Source organism: Dicentrarchus labrax, unplaced genomic scaffold (genome assembly GCF_905237075.1).
Source record: "Dicentrarchus labrax unplaced genomic scaffold, dlabrax2021, whole genome shotgun sequence".
NCBI classification, from domain to species: domain Eukaryota; kingdom Metazoa; phylum Chordata; class Actinopteri; family Moronidae; genus Dicentrarchus; species Dicentrarchus labrax.
In genome coordinates this window covers 24612444-24632553 of record NW_026136702.1, presented here as the reverse complement: position 1 = coordinate 24632553, position 20110 = coordinate 24612444, and the positions used below count along the sequence as shown (strand labels likewise).

Here is a 20110-nt window from a genome sequence, read left to right as displayed (position 1 = left end):
GAGAGCTGAGGGATGACATCACTGTACAGCAATCTGTTGCGATCGTCTTAAAGTGATTCATTTCCCACCTGTTAGAGAACAATGGGCTGTGTGAGCTACTTGACTGTGAGCCGGCAGTGAACTAGTTTACAGGCTACATATACACACACACACACACACACACACACACACAGCGTGAATGTGACTTGGCATTTTACCACCATGTCAGATGACCAACCACATGAGTCACATATGGAAGAGAGGAAATGCTTTCTATTTCTCAAGGCCAACACTCTTCACTGTGAGACTCCCCCTTCAGCACCAGGATGAGAAAATCCTGAAGCCAACAACAAAGCTACATAAATGGGTCACTTCACCCCAATTACAAAAGGAACATATAAATTCTTCCCTCTTGTAGTATCTTTCCTTGCAGATATTTTTGTTTGTTTGTCCAGGTTTAGAAATATCTACAGATTTACTGGATTCTTAAATGTAATGCTGTATCTAATGATGACAAACTGGTTTAGTCTGTTTCATGTCAAAAGTTATTTTATTTTTAATTTTATTATAATTATAAACTTATTTTCCACATAATCATCAATGCGTTTCTAGCGTTGGAATATCTCTTAAAAAATGAACAAAAATGTACATTTTATTTTAACATTTATAACAGCAAGTAATCAAAAAAGCAAAAAACAAGACTTTTAGAGCACTTTCCATTTACCTGGAGTTTTTTGCTTTTATAATGGACCCTTCCTAAGTCCACCATGTTGAACTGCCATGTCTCTACAGTAGCCCCGAAGGGACAGACCAAACACTGGCTCTGGATAGGACCATTAGTGTTTTGTAGTAGTGCTTGGAAGAGGAAGTTGAAGCAATGGAGTTGCAATGTTACACTGGTCCTTTAAGATGTGACTATATGTTTTAATGTTTTAAAGAGTTCGGTCTAGACCTGCTCTATTTGAAAAGTGTCCTGAGATAACTTCTGTTATGAATTGGCGCTATACAAATAAAATTGAATTGAATTGAATTGAATTGAATATGTCACTTTTGTCTTTTAACACTCTTCAAATTGTCTTTTCAACGTAGACGAACCTAGCACATAGCATAAGTACTAGAGAAAGTTGACCACGGCTTGCTCAACTGTTATTGGAGCACAAAACAAAAAGGGGCGGTACTTAGGAACATTGAATTGTTTCCGTGGCAATTTATTTTTCTTGCTTTTAGAAAAATATGTCCCTAGAAGTTCTGTCTCCACCCCAATGCATAAGTAACAGGATTGTATTTTTGATTTTTAGATTTAAAGATCGGTTTAGTTGTCATGAGTCCTACTGACGCTGTACAAACAAGCCCATTCCCACTCCAGTGACATAACTTGAGTAATCTTACTTTGGTCTTGGAGACATTTATAACAGAAAACCTATGTTACAAACTGGGGATGCTTTATTTGCAACAAATTGCTGTAATGTTTAGAAATCTAAAGCTTAATTGAAATAAAATGCTGAATATAAGACTGAAGACACCAGCTCCAATTTTCTTTTAGTTAGTTTTAATTTGGTAGGTACATGTGAGCAGTTGATTAGTACTGTAGTGCACAGTGATAAAACATTGCTGCAAAAGCCAAGTGGCTATTTTTCATCTGTAGTCCCTGAACAGATGTTACAAAGTTGCCCTAAAAATAGAATATAAGATTTAAATTACAGAGTTATTAAGATGATTTATAAAAATGCAGATCAAAAAAAGAAAAGAGAAGAACAACACACAGTAAAAACAAAACCACAATAAAGACGTGCATGCAGGTACATGATAGCAAGAGTTTGTAAACTAGTCTGTGCAGATACACATTTTTCAACATTTCCTACAGGAACTCATATTGATTTACTGACATCCGCTCAGCCTTAAGATGTATATACCCAAAATATCCCAGGGAGTTGCCAGTATAAATCAGATGTTTCATTTGAGTGGGGAAGTTTTGCAGAGATTTGAAGTAGTGGAGGATGAGAGGAAACCATATTCCTGAAGAGATCCCTTAGTTGGAAAGGCGTAGCCCTCAGCTGTGAATAGATTTATCAGGAAGTTGGGCTTTTGAGGTTAAGATCTGCTTTGATTCGACCTGGCTTTGTAAAAGCAGTAGCAATATGGTTAAATTTGTGTTGAATCTCGTGACTGTAAGGAAAGAGGAAACACAGTGATATGGGGCCACGTGTGAGTCAGGGTGCAGTAGCAGCGGTATCCTGCATGGAGTTTTAATTGTGGATTTTCAGGGCTGGGTTTGTTTAGTCAGTGTTGTCCTAAAGATTACACCAGAACAGCCATTGCCCCTTAATACATGACTCCATCAAAAGACTACACTTAACAATACCCCCTTTGTGTCTATTGTGTCTAAAAGTTTCTGTTCTATACTACAACTTACTGTCAGGATATTGTGTAGCTTTGCAGGAGATGGAATAAAAGTTCAATGTCAGTTTGTTGTTATGGTGAAATGAAGAGATACAAAGGTATCGAGGAGCAGCCAGGTAGCCTCCCTCTGGTGTGGTCTAATTACTGAACTGAGGCAGGAAGACAATGTGATTTCTGCTTTAGCATTTAGAGGAAATAACAGTGTCTGTGTGTGTGATTCTTTGTCTGTGTCCCAGTTATTGCACGAGTCATATAATTACTCTATCATAAAGCGATTCAGAGAGAGAGAGAAAGACAGAGTGAGATAAAAGAGATAAGAATGAGCTTGTTACTGATGCACACTTTCTTTTGAAATCTGAACTGATGATTCAATAGAATAAGTAAAACAAATGTAACTGTGAAAGTCTGCAGCTCTGCTACGGCCTCTAGAGGCTGCAATGTTCATTACAGCCCACAAAACTGAAGTGTTGGCTGGAACAAACACTTCTCTTTGAGCTGATTAAATCCATGTTACTTCAGTGAATTCAGTGTGCACAGGGGCAAAGTTGGCCTTCATCATACTTATGTAGCTACACGTGGAGGCCTTCAAACAGTATTTACTGTGTTGAAGAGATTCCAGATATGCTGTTGTAATATTAACGTTCTTTCATGTATATTTGTGATTGGGATGTTACATTTAACCTGTAAAGTGCAGAGGCTCTCTGGGTGTTGTGCAGTTTAAATAAACTAAACTTGAACTTGAAGCTATGAATCAAGTGACAGACGATACAGTCTGTGTGGTAAACCTCTCACCTCCATGTGCAAACTGTGATCTCAACAGGCCGAGATTAATCCAGGCCTTAACCCTAGGTGAGCTAATAATTATCACCGTGTGTGTTTAATGGGGGGAAATAAGACAACACGTTTTCTTTATTTACAGGTCTTAATGTCAGCCAATCGTCTTAATTCCTTCAAGACAGCAACACCTCATAAAAGCCCTCTTGTTGTACTGTATGTACAGGAGAAAGACACTGTAGAGCTTTCTCTGAGGCCCTCTCTGAGGCGAGATGATACAATTCCACAATGAAAAGAATTCACTCTTTCAGTGACACTCTGCACTCTAGTGGTTTTTCATGAAATGAGAAATCCCCGAGGTCATTATTTTAAAAGTATGCTGAGATACCAAGCACTGGTCAGACCTGCAGGATTTCAAATTCTAGTGTTCAAGTTTCAGTTTCATTGTCACATATATGTATCATACAGGTAGCCTACAGTACTGAAATGTATTGGAGGTAAAAAGTATTCTTAATAGTAATGTGGGTGGGAGAGGGCTCTGTACCAGGCAGTGATGTTCCCTGTCAGGACACTCTCCATGGTGCAGGAGTAGAAATTCCTCAGTATTTGAGGGGATACCTGGTATTTCTTCTTGGGTCTGAGGTGAAACGGTCTCTGGCTCCCCTTTCTCACCACAGAGTCAGTGTGCAGTGCCCAGCTAAAATTATTAACTGATTAATTGATTGATTTGAAGGATGCATGGATATTTTATTAAGGATGACATTCAGATATAGTTCCCTTTATGATACCTAACTTTGAAATAAAATCAAAACTATTAAAAATAAGAAGTAATATTAATTTGCATAATTGATTGTTTTGGAAGAATTCAACAGCTTCACTGCCTGAGGGAATAAGCCGATTCGAGTCTGGTGGTACAGCAGTGGAAGCTTCTGTATCTATTATTTGTTCTTCAGCCAACACAAGACCACCTCATCCTCCAGGTACTGAGGCATCCAACTGTCAGTACAGCATGTCCAGAGGAGGGTTAGTACGTGTGGGGGGTGGAAAGTTTCTCAATGGCCGTCCTCATCATAAGATGGTTGGACAACATGGATGACAGTTCTGTGAGTAAGCAGACAGATGATTGGAATGCTGAGGTCAACAATGAGAGAGAGCCTTGATGTGACCAGAATGACTGAATGTGTGTACAAAGCCAGAATGCATGGAAGTTACTGTCTACTTGATTATATGTTGGACACTGGCTTTAGTCTCATGTTGTGTAATTAAGTCAGGTGTTTTCTATAAAGGATCTTTTATTGTATCTCTTAGATTTGAGCATTGCCTGACATGTGGAATGTGTGTATACTTATTTTTCGACAGGATAGATCATTAGAGTTGAGGTTAAAGTCAGTTGTCCATTTACTGGTTGATAATATGGTAATGTGCTTCTTTGTAGTGTTCTAGATATTAGAAAGTAATCTCTTATTGTTTTGCAAGCAGTGAGGGTTGATATATTGTATTGGTACGGGTCAATATGGCTTTCAAATAGAGTTCCAAATTGTTTGATCCATCAGAATCATATGGCACCTTTTATTAATGTCGACAGATTTTCCTGACAGTTGCACATTGCAGTGACATCAAACTCATGCATCTTAACTGCTGGAAACTTGCAACTTAAAGGAGTCATGGAGAGAAGCTTAGCTTCATTTCATGAAGAAAGATGACAGCAGTGCTGGATGCAATGTCTGGAAAATCAGTGGTTCCACACTAGGGATTGCAAAAGCTTCATGGGGGTTGCAAAGCATTCTTGATTTTAAGGTGTGTTAAAAAGTTTAAACACAGTTATATATTATTATTGTTATTGTATTATATTTATATTTGTATTATTATACACAGTAGGCCTATATGTCAGCATTGTGTTCACTTCCTCGAATGTAAAGTAAATTGTCTAATAGAACAATGGCCAAGCATTAGGGACAAGAAAACACAGAATTTGTCATAAAAGAAGCCTATCACGTATGTTTGATTGTTAGAAATGATTTCAATAATACATAATACAGACAAAATTGCATTAAAAGTTCCCTAAACAAGTCATTTGTTTTACACAAACCTCTTGCAGTTACGTGGGTTTATATTCTAGATGTGTGACGATTCAATGTTTTTTCCATATAGGGGAAGAAAAATGGTTTGTTGGTGACTGTGAACATGGAGTTGTGCCAAACGGGGTTAGGGTTGGAATTAGGCAAACATAGGGCAATCACTCATAATTGGGAAACATGTGCAAGGACAAATGCCAATGCATATTTCCTCCTATTTGATGTTCTACTGTGGCTTTTTAAGATGGTTGCTATGCAGGTAATTGTGTAGCGTCCTTTGTCTTTGCCTCGTCTTTGACTAAACAGCTCAGTTATGTGGTGTCATATAATCCATGCTGTATCATTTAGCATTTTTATAGATTTGTTTTCAGTTACGGTATAATCATTAATGCTCTATGTCTCTCCCCAGATCAAGATGTCATACATGCTAGAATCTCTTCAACATATATGTAAATGTGAAGCATGCTGTTGATTGACTGAGTGTTTCTGTCTTTGCAGCTTGTCTTTTTCGCTACAACGTCTTGTCGTTGGTTTACTTCCTCTACTTGCTGCTGCTACCATGGTTCCTGTGTCCCAACAAACACACAATCAGAGGTAAGACCATCTGTGTTTGCATCTTAGATACCCTAATTTTACCTCAGACCCTGTGTGCCTGTGCTCTGTCCGGCCTGGTGTTCATTTTCGCCTATGATTTGCTTGTCCCTGCTCTGTTGTGATGTAAGGTGATATGAGTCTAAGGTTGTCAGCAGACTTGACAGTTGCTGCCTGACAGATTCTATAACAGTTGAATAAGCCTTGGTCAGAACCTTGGTCAACTTTCTCTTTTCCTGTTCTTAGATATGCTATATGCAAGGCTAATCTAGTCTAATCTGTGGCACATAGCATGTCTAAGTATAGGAAACGAGAAAGTTGATGTTGCTGCCATGACAAAAACAATTATACTCAATTTCTGTTTTATAAGTTCCTTTTCATGTTATAAATATTATTACATTCTTCATGTTATAATATATATTCTTTTATTCATTTTTTATCTTGTTATTTCATCATCATGAAACGTCTTCATTATTGCACAAAACTGACATTTTCTCATTTTAACATGATAAGTTGGTATGTCGTGTCGTTTTGGGCTAGCAAACTTTCATATGTTGTCCAAATGAGATGAAGATTAAGAGATGGACATTTATGTCTAAACTAACCAGAAAAATGGACAAGGACTCGTTTGATAAAGCTGTATTTCACACTTTGGGTGACATAGCTTAAGGATCATGACATCCATGACTGTATCTATACCTGCATGTCCTGCAAGACTGGACTGCGCTGTATTAATACAAGTCTGTTTATCATAAAATGACCCTGCAGAGCCTTCTGAACTCTAGAACTCTGCGAATGGTGACCAAGTTTAACCAAAGCAATGACTCCTTCATATGTAGCATTTCCACAACAGCCTTTTTAATTGCCAATATCCATAAATCTCAGTCCTTTTTATTGAATGGAATGCAATTAAATGTAACCCTGGATCATCTCACTTGAAACTACCGCAGCAGTAATATTCATGTATCTACAGGCGAAAATGAGCAATTCTCAGTTCTGCTCTTTTCTGTCTGTGTGACAGATATTAGGGTCTGTGGCGTCAAATGCATGACCTATAGCCATGTCAAAACACATTAGACATTGTACTTCCATAAGTCAGCCAACAATGGGTGGTTTGTTCCCTTCTGACAGTATAATAGAAAGTGAAAAACTTTGTCCCTTACTTAAATTACAGAGACCAAGATATGACCTGTTTAAGTGCCGATATGAGTCCAAGTTCACTGTACATCGAACAAGTCAAGCCCGTCTTGTAACAGAGTTTGTGGCAGCGGGACTTTTCTGAAAACCTGATGCTTTTCTGTTTGTTTTGGTCTAATTCTCCATCACGCAGTGCCTTTGATTAATTTTTCATCTTATTTAAACAATTTAGATTGCTGGAATATGTTTTGAGTCTTTGTCTTTTGGCCTCAAGTGCAAGTGGCCCTCGGGCTGACAATGTGAACATGTGTGGAGCGTGTATGTATATATGTCTGTGTGAGATAGCGCAAGTAGACAGTACAGTAATTCAGAACTTCACAGAGACTCTAATTGTTTTCACTCAGACAGACATTCATGGAGTCAAACAATACAGGATTACGTTTCACTTCAGATGAAACATTTTCTGTTAATACAGACCAGTTTGTACGTAGAGCAGGGAATAGAGCTGTATTCAAATGGTCTGCTAGACGCCACTAAATCCTACACACTAGTCCTTCAATCGACATATTATGAAATCTTAAATTGTCTCAAGCTGTGTTAATAAATTTTAACCTCAAAATGGCCAACCAATTTCTGCTGTATAATATCTGTAAAGATTGTTACAAATTGAGCCAGAACTCTGTTCCAGTCAGGAATGGTATCATATAGTCTGTATCATGTGTGATACATACCAACTGTCTTCTTGGTGAAGATTCTAAACGTTTGGGTTTTACTAGTTTCCACTCATATTTTCCACAGTGTTGAAATGAAAATTGCTCCCTCGCCAATTGACATTGCGATCCGTAGTCCTGGTTGCTAGTAGGGCAAAAGTCACAGATCTTTTGCCTACTTTTCCAGTTCTTTCTGTCTCTCTTCCTGTCAGTCTTTCTGATCTCGTAATCACAATGTGTAGAGAGAGGCTTTTATTTTGGTGGGAGTGGGAATAGTTAAAGACAGACAAGGGGCGAACGGAGAGCAAGGGGGAGTACCCCTAATGGAAAACCCACTGGCCTGCCAAGACCCTGACACGTGCATACACATGTTCATACGCACACACAAAACAGAGAGCTGTGTAAGCTGAGTGGAGGAAAAAAATGATGTGACTAATAGGAAGCACTGTTGGTCTCCAAGGACAGACTGTTTAAGTCAGAGCTATGAGTCAACAACTGGCCTTTGTTCAAATATTCAATTATTCTTCTATACATCATGTAAAAGACTACAATACTTATCCTTTTAGAAGGGGATTTTTTTGTCTGAGGATGTTGATGTCTCTCCAATACTCTGGTCCGATTTTTCTCAAAGTCTGGATTTTTATGGTCCCCCAGAGCAGAATTCTCTATAAACTCAGTGATTGTGTGTGCACAAACGAATCAAAACGTGGGAATCTTGTGTGCACGCATTAGAATTTGTGTTCAGTGTAATAAAATGTGGCCTTATTTTTTTTTTCTCTATGGCCACTCCAGGGCTCCGTAGACCCCCCTTTTGTCTTTATTTGGTACCAATGTTGTGCTGAAATCTCACTCCCTGCCAGATTTCCACTCTACTTCATTGCAGTTTATTCACGCATGGCTCCTTCTGAAGACTTCCTGATTCAGAGTTTCAGTAAACCATAATCGGTGAAATGGGTACTTTGGATGTATTTGGAAGGTTGCATTAAAATACACACCTGAAAAGGACCAGATCACTGCCAGTGAACACAGTTCACAGTTAGTGGACAAAGTAGGATTGTGTCTTTAAAACCATCAGAAGGCTGAAGAATTCATATGCTATTTGGTAAATGGCAGTGGTAGAAAAAGTACTCAGATCCTTTACTTAAGTAAAAGTACCGATACCTCCATTTTGCAATACTACACTACAAGTCCTGAATTAAAAATCCTACATAAGTAAAAGTAATCTTTGATTTATTTGTGAGATTACAGTTATGTAACAGATTTGAGAAGTTTAGAGGAACTATTTGGAACTGTTAACAACTCCTGTGACAAAGGGGTGTATCATGTATTTATTTTTGTATTTTTATGTAATCTTACAAAATCTTAATGTTAAACTAGAAGCTAAAACTGTAAATGTAGTGGAGTGGAGAAGAAGTAGAAAGCAAAAAATACTTAAGTTAAGTCCAACCTCAGAATTGTACTTGAGTATAGTACTTGAGTGAATGTTCCACCACTGATAAATGATCTTGTTCAAGCAATGCATGTATCATTTTTAATGTCTGAAGAGGTCTGGAGCCCTCCACTATATTATAGAACTTATAGAACGAATTTTCCTTTTTATAATGAAACGAGGCCCGTCTTTACACGTGTGACGACTCGGCTCATTGATTGTAACTTAACAGAGGTGTGGACTCACTGCATGACTTGGACTTGGATTGGAATTTGATGACTTTAGGCCTGGCTTGAAAACATCAAAAAAGACTTGCAACTTGAATTTTAACATCAGTAGACTTCTCATGGAAAATACTTGATACCTTCCTCCAAGCCTAAAGATTAAAAAAGTATGATATTGTGTGCCACGATCAGTTTATTTCCCTTTGTTTCCCGAATTAACTAATGTTAACTCTATTCATTCCCAGCAAGTTGACACTTAATTACCCCACCCCTGCTTTGTTTGAACCAATCCAACAGCATCAAATCAGGGGAGGGGAGACCATGAAGGTCACGTTACTGAACACCAGTTGGAAAAATGAAAACCAAAGATAATTTCGTTTAGTTCATTCTGTTGAAAGAAAAGGCATTACATTTGTTGAAGAGTGTACTGTGACTTGTTTAAGACTTGAAACTCAAAGTTTAGGACCCTGGACTTGACTTGTACTTGCTGCACTTGTTGGTTTTGACTTGAGACCTTCTTGTGACTTACAGAACAATGACTTCCTGTGCAGTTCAGAACAAAGTTTGTCTACTGGCAGTCGGTCCAAACAGCTAAGCAAAGCAAAGAGGCCTGGCAGGTAGTATCTAAAAGATCCAAAAAGGCAGGCAAAGTGACAGCAGAGAGGCGAAACAGGAAACAGGGTGGTATGCACAATAGGCAACTTGGCGGGAGACTATGGTTGCTGGCATATAATGGAGAAGCGTATAGGGAAATGAAGGGCAGGTGTGCAGGCAGATGAAGAACAGATGACTGGGGAATGGCTGGAAGACACTGACCTGCAGACCATTTGAGACATGAAAAGACAGTGTAGAGATGAGGGGGCATGTTGCCAAGGTGGGGTATAAATAAAAGCTGTGTTGCATGTGTTAACAGGTCTAAATGAGATTCAAGGCCAGCTGGAACACAAAGTGTTTAATGGCTCAGTCATGTTTGATACAAGATCCCAGCGCAGAGGTGACAGTGGGAGGGAGGGTGCCTGTCTGCTGGATGTAGGAGGTACCTGTTTGCTAACACGTTATCTATTAACATTTTATAAGTTGACAGAATATCAAGACTGTATTGCTGTTTGTTTTGTAATTGCACTGTATAAAATAGGCAGCAGAATTCCATATGTCATATCCACTAAAATACGGCATTTATTAGGGAGATTTGGCTCCGTGATCTGCGCGTCTTCAAATCCCACTAAGAAAAAATGTATATTTCTCTGCTTCAAATCTCCTCTTATCTGCCCTCTGACTGATTGACTTTTGGTCTGGTGCCACAATGTTGAGGTAGTGTGAAATTTGAGCGGCACACAGGATTTCATTTTGAATCCAACAGATTCTCTATGCCGTTTCTGTACCTGACTTTCTGCCAGTGTGATCTGTTCTGTGCTTCTTGACGTAACTGGCTCGCGGCTTCCGTCAAAATTAGACCAGCTGCGTTTTCTGCAACCATGGTGTTGAGGAAAAGGTGCTGTGAATCCTCCTTATAGCACTGGGTTTGTCTTTAACAGTCCTACAATGTTTTATAAACATGGAACCTTTCCATACATTTGAATGCCAACAGACCATTATTTTAACAGATAGATACACCCAGCAATGATCCATTCCATGTGTGAATGGAGTCTATCCGTGCTGTGAGCTGGTCTGTCCTGGCCACTTTTCATGACTTGTACCCAATTCTGGCTGCAGTGAGTTCACCTCCTCATCGATGCCAAAACAAAGTGATTGATGTGGTTCAGCAGCGAACATGAAGTTGGAATGAGAACAGCACTTACAGCATACTGGGTGCTCTGGCTATTTTCATACCTTTACTCACCATCACAGGTTTGACTAGCAGTTTGTTGGTTGCGGAAAGTTAAACAAATTCAGCTATCTGAAAAGCTGCTTTTAGGTTGTCAAATGTCTTTTGCAGTATGCCAGCATTTAGCTCTTGGGGAGTGAATAATGCAAAGTGTGCACTTTTAAAATATAGTGAGCATTGTCACTGTACTTTAATCAGAATCAGAAATACTTTAATAGTAGATAGTGTGTTTAGGTTAGCACCCTGGCCTCACAGCAACATTCTGGATTCTAATCTGCCATCCAGCTGACGGCTGTCTGTGTGGTGTTTACATGTTCCCTGTGTGTTTTGTGGACTTCCCGCCTGGTGCACAGGCAGTCCTCCCACAGTCTAAAGGCATGCAGGTCTGGTTCATTAGAAACTATAATGTCCTTATGTGTGAAAATTAGTAGTAGAATAGTTGCATGCCTGTGTGTGTCAGTCCTGTGATAGACTGGTCACTCGTGTAGGGTCCAAGCTCCAGCACCCCACGACGGATAAGCGGATGTAGATAATGGTGAGATGGAGAATGGTTTACCAATCTCATGGTTACCTACAGCTACCTCAAGACTCACATACAGTTTTGTTATGAATGAGATCAGTTAAACCTAAACATATTTTCATCAAGAAGCTAGGAAAGGTCTCTCTTGCTAAATTAATTTCAAATGCAAGAAATAGTGATAGTGTAGCAGAGCCTTTTCCAGTGAGCCAACATGTACAATAGCGGGACCCTGACTCCGTTGACCTGAATGGAATGGAACCTTAACAAATATTGGAAACACCTGTGTTTACCCTACTATTTCATGTCAAAACCGCTGCTGTGAAAAGAGTTGTATTGTTCCATTAAGGAAATGGCTTGGGGTGATGTATATTTGGAACTGTGTTTGGTTGGAAAAGTGTCTCTGCTTATGACAGTCAGCAGTACTGGTTGCCACTTACTCGTTGCAGCTCAGCTCCATTAAGGCTTTAAACTGACCTTTTTTCACATCGTTTTACATGAAATAGTAGGGTAAACACGGTTGTTACCAGTAATACTAATTTTCTACAGTCTGCGGTCTCACCTCTGCTACCCTCTCCTTTGTCAAAGGAGGAAGGATAGATAGACAAGTTTGCAAAGACAGAGACATGAATAAACAAAAAAGGACCGCACAGATGGATTTTTAGAAGCTGAAGCCATATATGTTGCCTTCTGAGGAAATCAGGAAATTCCTGCAACAAACTAAACTGCTGTACAGTTTATTCACATTGAAAGTTCCTCTCTTTTCTTTTAGTGGAAACTACCAAGCACGCACACACACACTGGTAGCTGTGTGTGGAGTGATTTCCATCCAGAGAGGGCTGGGCTGGAAATACAAACAGTGGCAGGGGAAGCTGCACCACTGTGACCCCACACACTAAAAATGCCCTACATGTTTATTCCGAGTATGATCTATCTCCTACAGTAGTCACTGCTGTTTACAACTGAAACCATTAGTCAGTTGGTCAAATGACAGAAAACGTCATCAGCAGCTACATTGATTATCAGTTAATAATTTCATTCATTCATTTTCCAATCAAAAATGCCCAAAACACACACTACCTAGTTTCAGCTTCTGAATCGTGCTGTGTGATTGTAAAGGGAATATCTTTAAGTTTCCAACTGTTGGTGAGACAAAACAAGACATCTGAAGACGTCCCTATGCTACGCGCTGTGTGTGACAGCATGTGGCAAATGTTAATTGTCTCTGCGTTTATATCCATGCCACAGCTGCCACTGTGCAGTGGGGCCAACATGCATCAAATGTTTCAGAGATATTTACGAGGCTGCTGAAATCTACTGACAGCCTGTCACCGACTTCATCACAACTTTATTGTGGATCACACTACACATACACACCTCGCCCTGTTAAACCTAACACCACATCTCTGCCCCGCTGAGTTCCCCCAATGGATGGAAGTTAGAGACATTAAGAGAGAAGAAGCAAACTGCACATGACATTTAGCATTCCTAGATGACTCAATATTGTCTGATTCCTAAAATGAACAGGGCCGGAGGAATGCAGCGCTGACATACTGCAGCTAATGGCTGTAATGATTCAACAGCAGTGCAGCCAAGCTCAGGACTGACACCTGCAGTACATATAACATGTTCAAAGTGACATCATTTCCTATGGCTGCTGGTGAGTTTGGCAGCCTGTGCAGTGCTCACAGAAACATACCGTTCAACTATTGGCCAGACTGCCATGAAGTTTGCTGTAGATTGGCATTTCCACCCTCAGGCCAAGTTTCCCTTTGACCACTAATCTGAACGTTTGTTTGTTACACAGAACCATCTGGGAAGTCGTCATTGGAAACTGTTTGGAAAAGGGCAGGCACTTTCAAAAAAATACTTAGCAAGTGATTGGTTGAACCATCTGTCTGTCAGCGTCTATCACGGGTCAATGTCAGCCTATCAGATCTAAGAACCATATAACAGTCAAACTCTTAACTGAAGCCAGTCGGGAGAAGAGAGGAAACATCTTTTCCATGGAGAAAAACCTTCAGTGTCGTTGTTTGCTCTTCTTTCAAAGAAGAAATACTCTCCAGTTCTGATAGAACTGATGCTAGCAGCATCTACACTAACCTCTTTAAGCAGCGGCTATTGTTGTTCAGTGGAACCGTGTATGTATGTGGGACTGAGTCAAAATAAACTATAGTTTTAATAGTTTTTGGACAACAATGGAGCTCTTGGAAAGATAGTTAACAGGGGGATTTATTAACATTAATTAAATGGAGTACTATTTATAATTGTTGTATTTGACTGTACGTTGACCTCTCTCCATCCTGTGTCCCTCTCTCTCCCTCTCTTTGTCTTCCAGGTCACACGGGTCGGTTTATCAGAGCGGTGTTCTGTACCAGTCTACTATTTGTACTGGCCCACATCTGCTTCCAGACAGTATTATACACGTATCCTCCCCTAAACATCGCCATAGGTGATAACTGCTCACAATGGGACACCATAACCAGACATATAGGACTGTCCAGGTATGTAACTAGTGCTGCACCAGTGTCCCTGATGGTTGGATGCTGATGGAGGGAGAGGGTGTTGAGTTTGTGTATCCAGACAGTAGTCTGCTGTGGTGTAAATGTGATGTCCATATACCGTATTTTAAATAACATAAAGTGTGTATACAGAATAAATACAGCACGCTCACAGTGTAGGGTACAGAATATTCACCAAACCTACTAATGTGGGTCATAAACAGTCAGCAATCTTTTTTTGTGTTTTTTTGAATTAGTGCAATATATGTAATTAACAATAAGACAGGAAAACATATAAGACATGACAAGACAACACAATGGGTCAAGACACCTGGGTTAGTCCAGGATTTCTTCATTTGTGGACTTTTTTATTTTTATCCATTTATTACTCTTTTAACTTACCATTTTTTATAGTCAATAATCTTTGAAGTATAAAGTATGGAAGAAAGCAGCTGTAATAACAGATATTACAGCATTATTGTGTGCAATGTATTAGTAGAACCTGAGTAAAATCTGTGAAAAATATTTTAGGAAATAACAAACTATTAAGTCGAGGAAATGTTTGACCTCTGTTGACCTTTTCGTGTGTCTCGTAGGCTACCTTTGGATGATCCTTGGAGCGTGTTACGCCTCATGTGCCCTGACCTGGGTGTGTGTGTGGTTGCCTTGGTAACGGTGATCCTCTGCAGCAGATTGGTCAGGAACAGAGAAATGGTGGCTGCTGCCAACATTACATCGGTGAGTCGTGTGTGTGTGTGTGAAAGAGTGAGCGATATGGCTCACTGTGTTGATGAATGAACCTCAAGTGCCATCATTAGGATGTAACTGTATCTCACAGCAGGCACACTGTCATAGAATTTGCTGTGAAGCTTTTTATTTTTACTGACCCTCTGTCCTTCCCTCTTTCTCCACTCACTAAAAATGTGTTTGGCCCACATGGTAAACTCTGAGGCTGTGTTCACACTGCAGGCAAAGGTGGCCCAAATCAAATATTTTTGCTCATATGTGACTCGGATCAGATTCAGATCTGATATTTGTGTGATGAGACCTCAGTGTGAACAGTCATATCAGAATTTTGAATGTACATGAAGGTGCAATATAATAAATAAGGAGTAAAAAATAATTTAAAAAATAATAATCTTGCAGGACCCATTATATTATACTTTTGACATCATATTGCAGGTTGGAGGGCCAGAAGTGGCCCCCGGGTTGACAGTTTGAGACCCCTGATCTAGATCGACATTATCACAATTCAGAGCTGGCAGCCTTTAGGGGTGCTAGTGGAGATATACAGATATACAGAATAGACTTCACAGTTGTGCCATTACTAGCAGCCAAGATTAAAGCTGCACTAATCCCTAGTTTTATATAAACAATAGATTAAATGTGTTAAGCAAAATATGTTGTTTATAGTGATGAACCCACAAAGTTCCCTTCAGCTCTACTGAGCTTTTAAGTTTTTTTTTAACCCACTGTTTGGTCCACAAACGTCCTGTTTTGCTTCACAGCGCTCGCATTGTTTCCAGCAGCTCCTCTGTAACTGTGTCAGTCTGCTGTGGGGCAGTTAGTGTGGGGCAGGTAGTGTGGGGCAAGTAGTGTGGAGCAGCCAGGTAGTGTGGGGCAGTTAGTGTGGGGCCGGCAGTGTGCAGCGGGTTGATCTTTTGAGCTTTTAGACTAAAAATAGCTGCTTCTAAACTTTTTTAGATTTTTTGTAGTGAAGGGTATTTCTGAAATCCATTATGTGTAACAGGCACTGGGAGACACTCTTGAATGATTTATCATATTCCATAATTCAGAGGGTTCTCCCAAGCCAACTACTCACCTCGGTCTGACTGCATACTTTTTAGACACAGCAGTAAAGTCCCATTTTGTAGGACGAGGGAGTTTGTGTGATATTCCTGTCTCAGTAATAAGAAACATTTTACACCTGTTACTGCATATCATGACTGTTTTGCTGGTACTTATCTATACTGTGTGCTCACAGGGATATTAGATTACTCTCTCTCTCTCTCTCTCTCTCTCTCTCTCTCTCTCTCTCTGTGTGCGTGTGTGTGTGTGTGTGTATGTGTGTGTGCATACAGTTGTTGGCACAATTAGGAAAAATGGTATTAATGCCTCAGTACCCACCAATGCCCTTGACAAACACTTTTTTGGTTATAATTTAAACACTGATGTGGTAATTATGACAAAATGTCCCACATATGTTTAATAGGATACAAAAATGAAGTGATTACATTTTTTACCTAAAAAGCTCAAAGGTCAAAGGTCAACTTCACTGTGACATCATAATGTTCTGGAAAAATCCTTTTTTTGGCCGTTATTCAACACTGTAACTCAGGAACAGAAGGGGAAATTGTGACCATATTTCACAATTGGTCACTGAATTGGTGACCTCAAAATAGATGTTTAGCCCTAATTTAAGCATGTATTGGCCGATTCCAGATTTCACACACGTTTACTGGGACGACACAATGAGTAAAAAATAAGTGTCACAGTCCCTTCTGCTTTTCACTTCCTGTGTCGTTCTGATTCTCATTCGTACCTGGCTGTAAACAGCGTATTGGTGCATATATGAGTTTAGACAGATGTGGATATAAACTGCAACTTGACTACTTGTTGTACATATAACTAGTAGTTTTCCCTTTGAGTGAATGTATGAATTGATGAATGGTTGGACTTTGGTGCATGCTGTGCTTCCCTCTACGACAGCAACACCCTCAGCAAACAGCACTGACAGAGCTGCCCTCAAACCCAGAGGCCAGATGTTATGCACTGATAAGCCTCTGTTACTTTTGTTTTAAGATACCTGCATCCTCTTCCTCTACGTGTGCAGTGATATAAGTCAGACTTTTAGCCTTCCCCTCTGCAGGATTCTACTTAATTGCCTACATAAATATTTAGTGAGTCTAAGTTGAAGTGCATGGAAAGTTTTGTAGGGCCTCTGCTCCTATACACACTGCTTATACTGCAGTATATGTCTCGTTTATAGGGCATTTAATGATACAATTAACACACACACAGATTGTAACACTTTTCTTTACAGCATGTTATCACTCCTCAGCGTTAAAGATTGCAAAGGCAATCAGGCAGTCAGGTTTCATCACAAATTCAGAACGAGGCAGGAAGTGAAAGGCAGAATGGATGAGATGGAAAGCTGAAAGCCTGTACTGTGTTAGTTATTGTTTACTCAGTGTGTCGTCCCAGTCAACATCTGTGTGACAATATGATATCCCAGTGAAGTTGACCTTTGACATTTTGGTAAAAAAATGTCATCACATCATCGTTTTTTCCCATTAAACATCTGTGTGACATTTTGTCATAGTTACTGCATCAATTCTTGATTTATGACCAAAAACACATCTGTAAAGGCAATTTTGACCACCAAAATCTAATCACTTCTTCCTTGAATCCAAGTAGATATTTGAGCCAAATTTGAAGAAACTCCCTTGAGGCATTCCTGAGATACTTCATTTCATTCATACTTCAACTTTATTTTGTCATGTTGCATATGACTGTGTATAGAATTATTAGGAGGGTGTGTGCATTTCTTCCACGTGGGAGTAGACTGCAATACAGAGTTACTCTGACCCATACATGGGGAGAATTGTTTCTGATCAGATTTATGATTACTTTGTAAATAACTAATTAATCATTTGCTCTCAACGTGCCTACAGACTTGGTTATAGTGGAGTTCTGTAGTCCAAATGACTTAAGATGGCTTAAAGATGTTGTTCAAAGTAAATTACCAAGCACTGTATCAGCTTTTATTTAATTTAATATGGACTTTTGCCAGTTTGAATGTTAGTTTCTCAACATCTGCACTCTCTTGGATCAGAAGTTATTTATCCAACAGGACTCAATAGCCACTTTTCCGATTCTAAAAAACGTTTGCTGTGGGGTTCCACAAGGGAGCTGCTTGGGCCTCCTTTCCACTCTGTTTTTACAAATGACCTTCCATTTACCTTGGATCAAGAACCCATGTTAATGTATGCTGAGGATTGAAACAGACATCTGTTGGCTCTATTAAAGGCTGCAAATCAGTCTGTGTGCGCCAGTCCTTTTTTGGCAGGGCCACAACAGTGGGGCCACCCCTATAAACACAAAACGTGATGACTAAGTGGCAGAGTGATGAACTTACACCATTGGTTGGCCAAATGGCGCCACTTCCTGTGTCCGTTTCAAATTAAAAGCAATTTTAGTGTTTCACACACGGTCCAGCTATACACAAGGTTTCAAACTAGTCTTGTATGCTGTCCTCGATCTGAGAAGCACAGCTTCATATTTCTGGAATATGAACAGAGAACCCCTTTTGAATTGATTTCATCCAAATGCTTCATTATTAGTCAACAAATTAAGGCAAAAATTTCCATTAATAGTCCGAGTCTTTTTTTTTTTACTTCTGCCAGTTAGGGCTACTATATACTCTATAGTTTTTCATGAATATATATTGACCTACAAATACATTGTGTGTGTGTGTGTAACTGAAGAAAACTCATAATGGTCATCTTTTCCACTTCTCATACTCAGTGGTCGCCATTTTCGCTCCGTAGTGGAAGGAGAGGGACCACCGGAACATACCTGTACGGGGTGGGACTTAGGGAGGGTTAATTGTGTGTGACAATGTGTGACTATACTGTACATTATTATTGTAACTATCATTTTGTCTCTTTCCCACCTCAGCTAGAAGATGATCCACCAGACAAAACCACAGATGATGAGAATGAGGAGGAGGAGGAGGAGGAGGAGGAGGAGGAGGAGGAGGAGGAAGAAGAGGCATCAGGAGACGAAGATGAAGAGGAGCGGTCATTACCTGGTGACCCTGACGAGGAGGTTTCCACAGTAACCAGAGCCAAGCAACTGGCTGAGCGTCTGAAAGCCAAAGCCCGGAAGGTTCTGCGGGACCTGGGGAGGATTTTGGCCATCGGCCTGCTGGCTTTGGCAGGTAGTGTTTACTGACCACTAATCTGGAATGACAGCTATGCCACCTGTAATTATTTGATATAATCTGTACCATCATTTCTATACTATGGCACTAGTAAAAGCAAAAGTTGTGTTAACTGCATTTACGACGGTTGAGGAAAAAGCCCTGCAGATGTATTGGAGTAAAAAAAAAGACCAGAGTGCACGAATTACCAGAACACAGCCTTGAACAATATGGTTGACATTTGAGTGTATGTTTAAGGAATTAAGATAACACACATTGTTTATAGGGCAAAACCTGAAGTGTTTGTATGCACAAAGGTGCAAAAATTATTCATTTAAGAGCACAAGTTCATTTTTCTCTTATATAAATCTCAAATAATTTTCATGTAAAAATTGCACCTGTACCATAATGGTTCACACAGTGCATTAACAGTGCTCTGCTGCTCCCACTTTTTAACAGAAACACTGTTCTTGTGTACTGGTTAATACCAATCCACTTTCCCAGGCCTTTGTGGCATTCAGCTATGTCAGTGAAAATATATGGTAGTATCCCATTCAAAACCATCCATTACCCTGGGCTCTGGTCTCTGGATGAGATAGGGTTTAGGGAAGTGGATCTGCACTGCTCTTCATCAGAGGTGGAAAACACTTTTGGTCAGGCATACATCTCCCCATTGTGTGGCTTATTGTCCACACAAATAAACTGTGCCTCATCTTTTCTCTCAAAATATACAACAGTTTTTCTTAATTTGGAATTTATTTTCTAAATATTCAGACTTATTTCTCATGATATTATAACTTATCCCCTTGCAATCATCATTTCTAAGCTAGGAGAAACAAGTACAAATACAGTATGGCTGTACTTGATGCACAATGATGTGAGTGTGGGAAAGAGAGGCAACAAACAGTATATTTTCTCCAAATGTTCGACTGTTTATTTAAATGTACAAAACACGCCAAAGAATTTTAATAAGGCAGTGTGAATGGAATTTTCTTTGTTTATTTCCATTGCAATGAAACACTAA

General features: G+C 39.6%; 1 protein-coding gene across 3 annotated transcripts in view; it reads left to right on the top strand.

Annotated features, from left to right (window-relative positions):
- piezo1 (piezo-type mechanosensitive ion channel component 1) overlaps positions 1-20110 on the top strand; it is an 87071-nt gene that overhangs the window by 19444 nt on the left and 47517 nt on the right. For all 3 annotated transcript variants that reach the window (XM_051422617.1, XM_051422608.1, XM_051422599.1), the window contains exons 2-5: positions 5727-5822; positions 14000-14165; positions 14759-14900; positions 18843-19104. In XM_051422617.1, coding sequence (XP_051278577.1) covers positions 5727-5822; positions 14000-14165; positions 14759-14900; positions 18843-19104 — 666 coding nt within the window. The remainder of the gene's footprint in view (positions 1-5726; positions 5823-13999; positions 14166-14758; positions 14901-18842; positions 19105-20110) is intronic.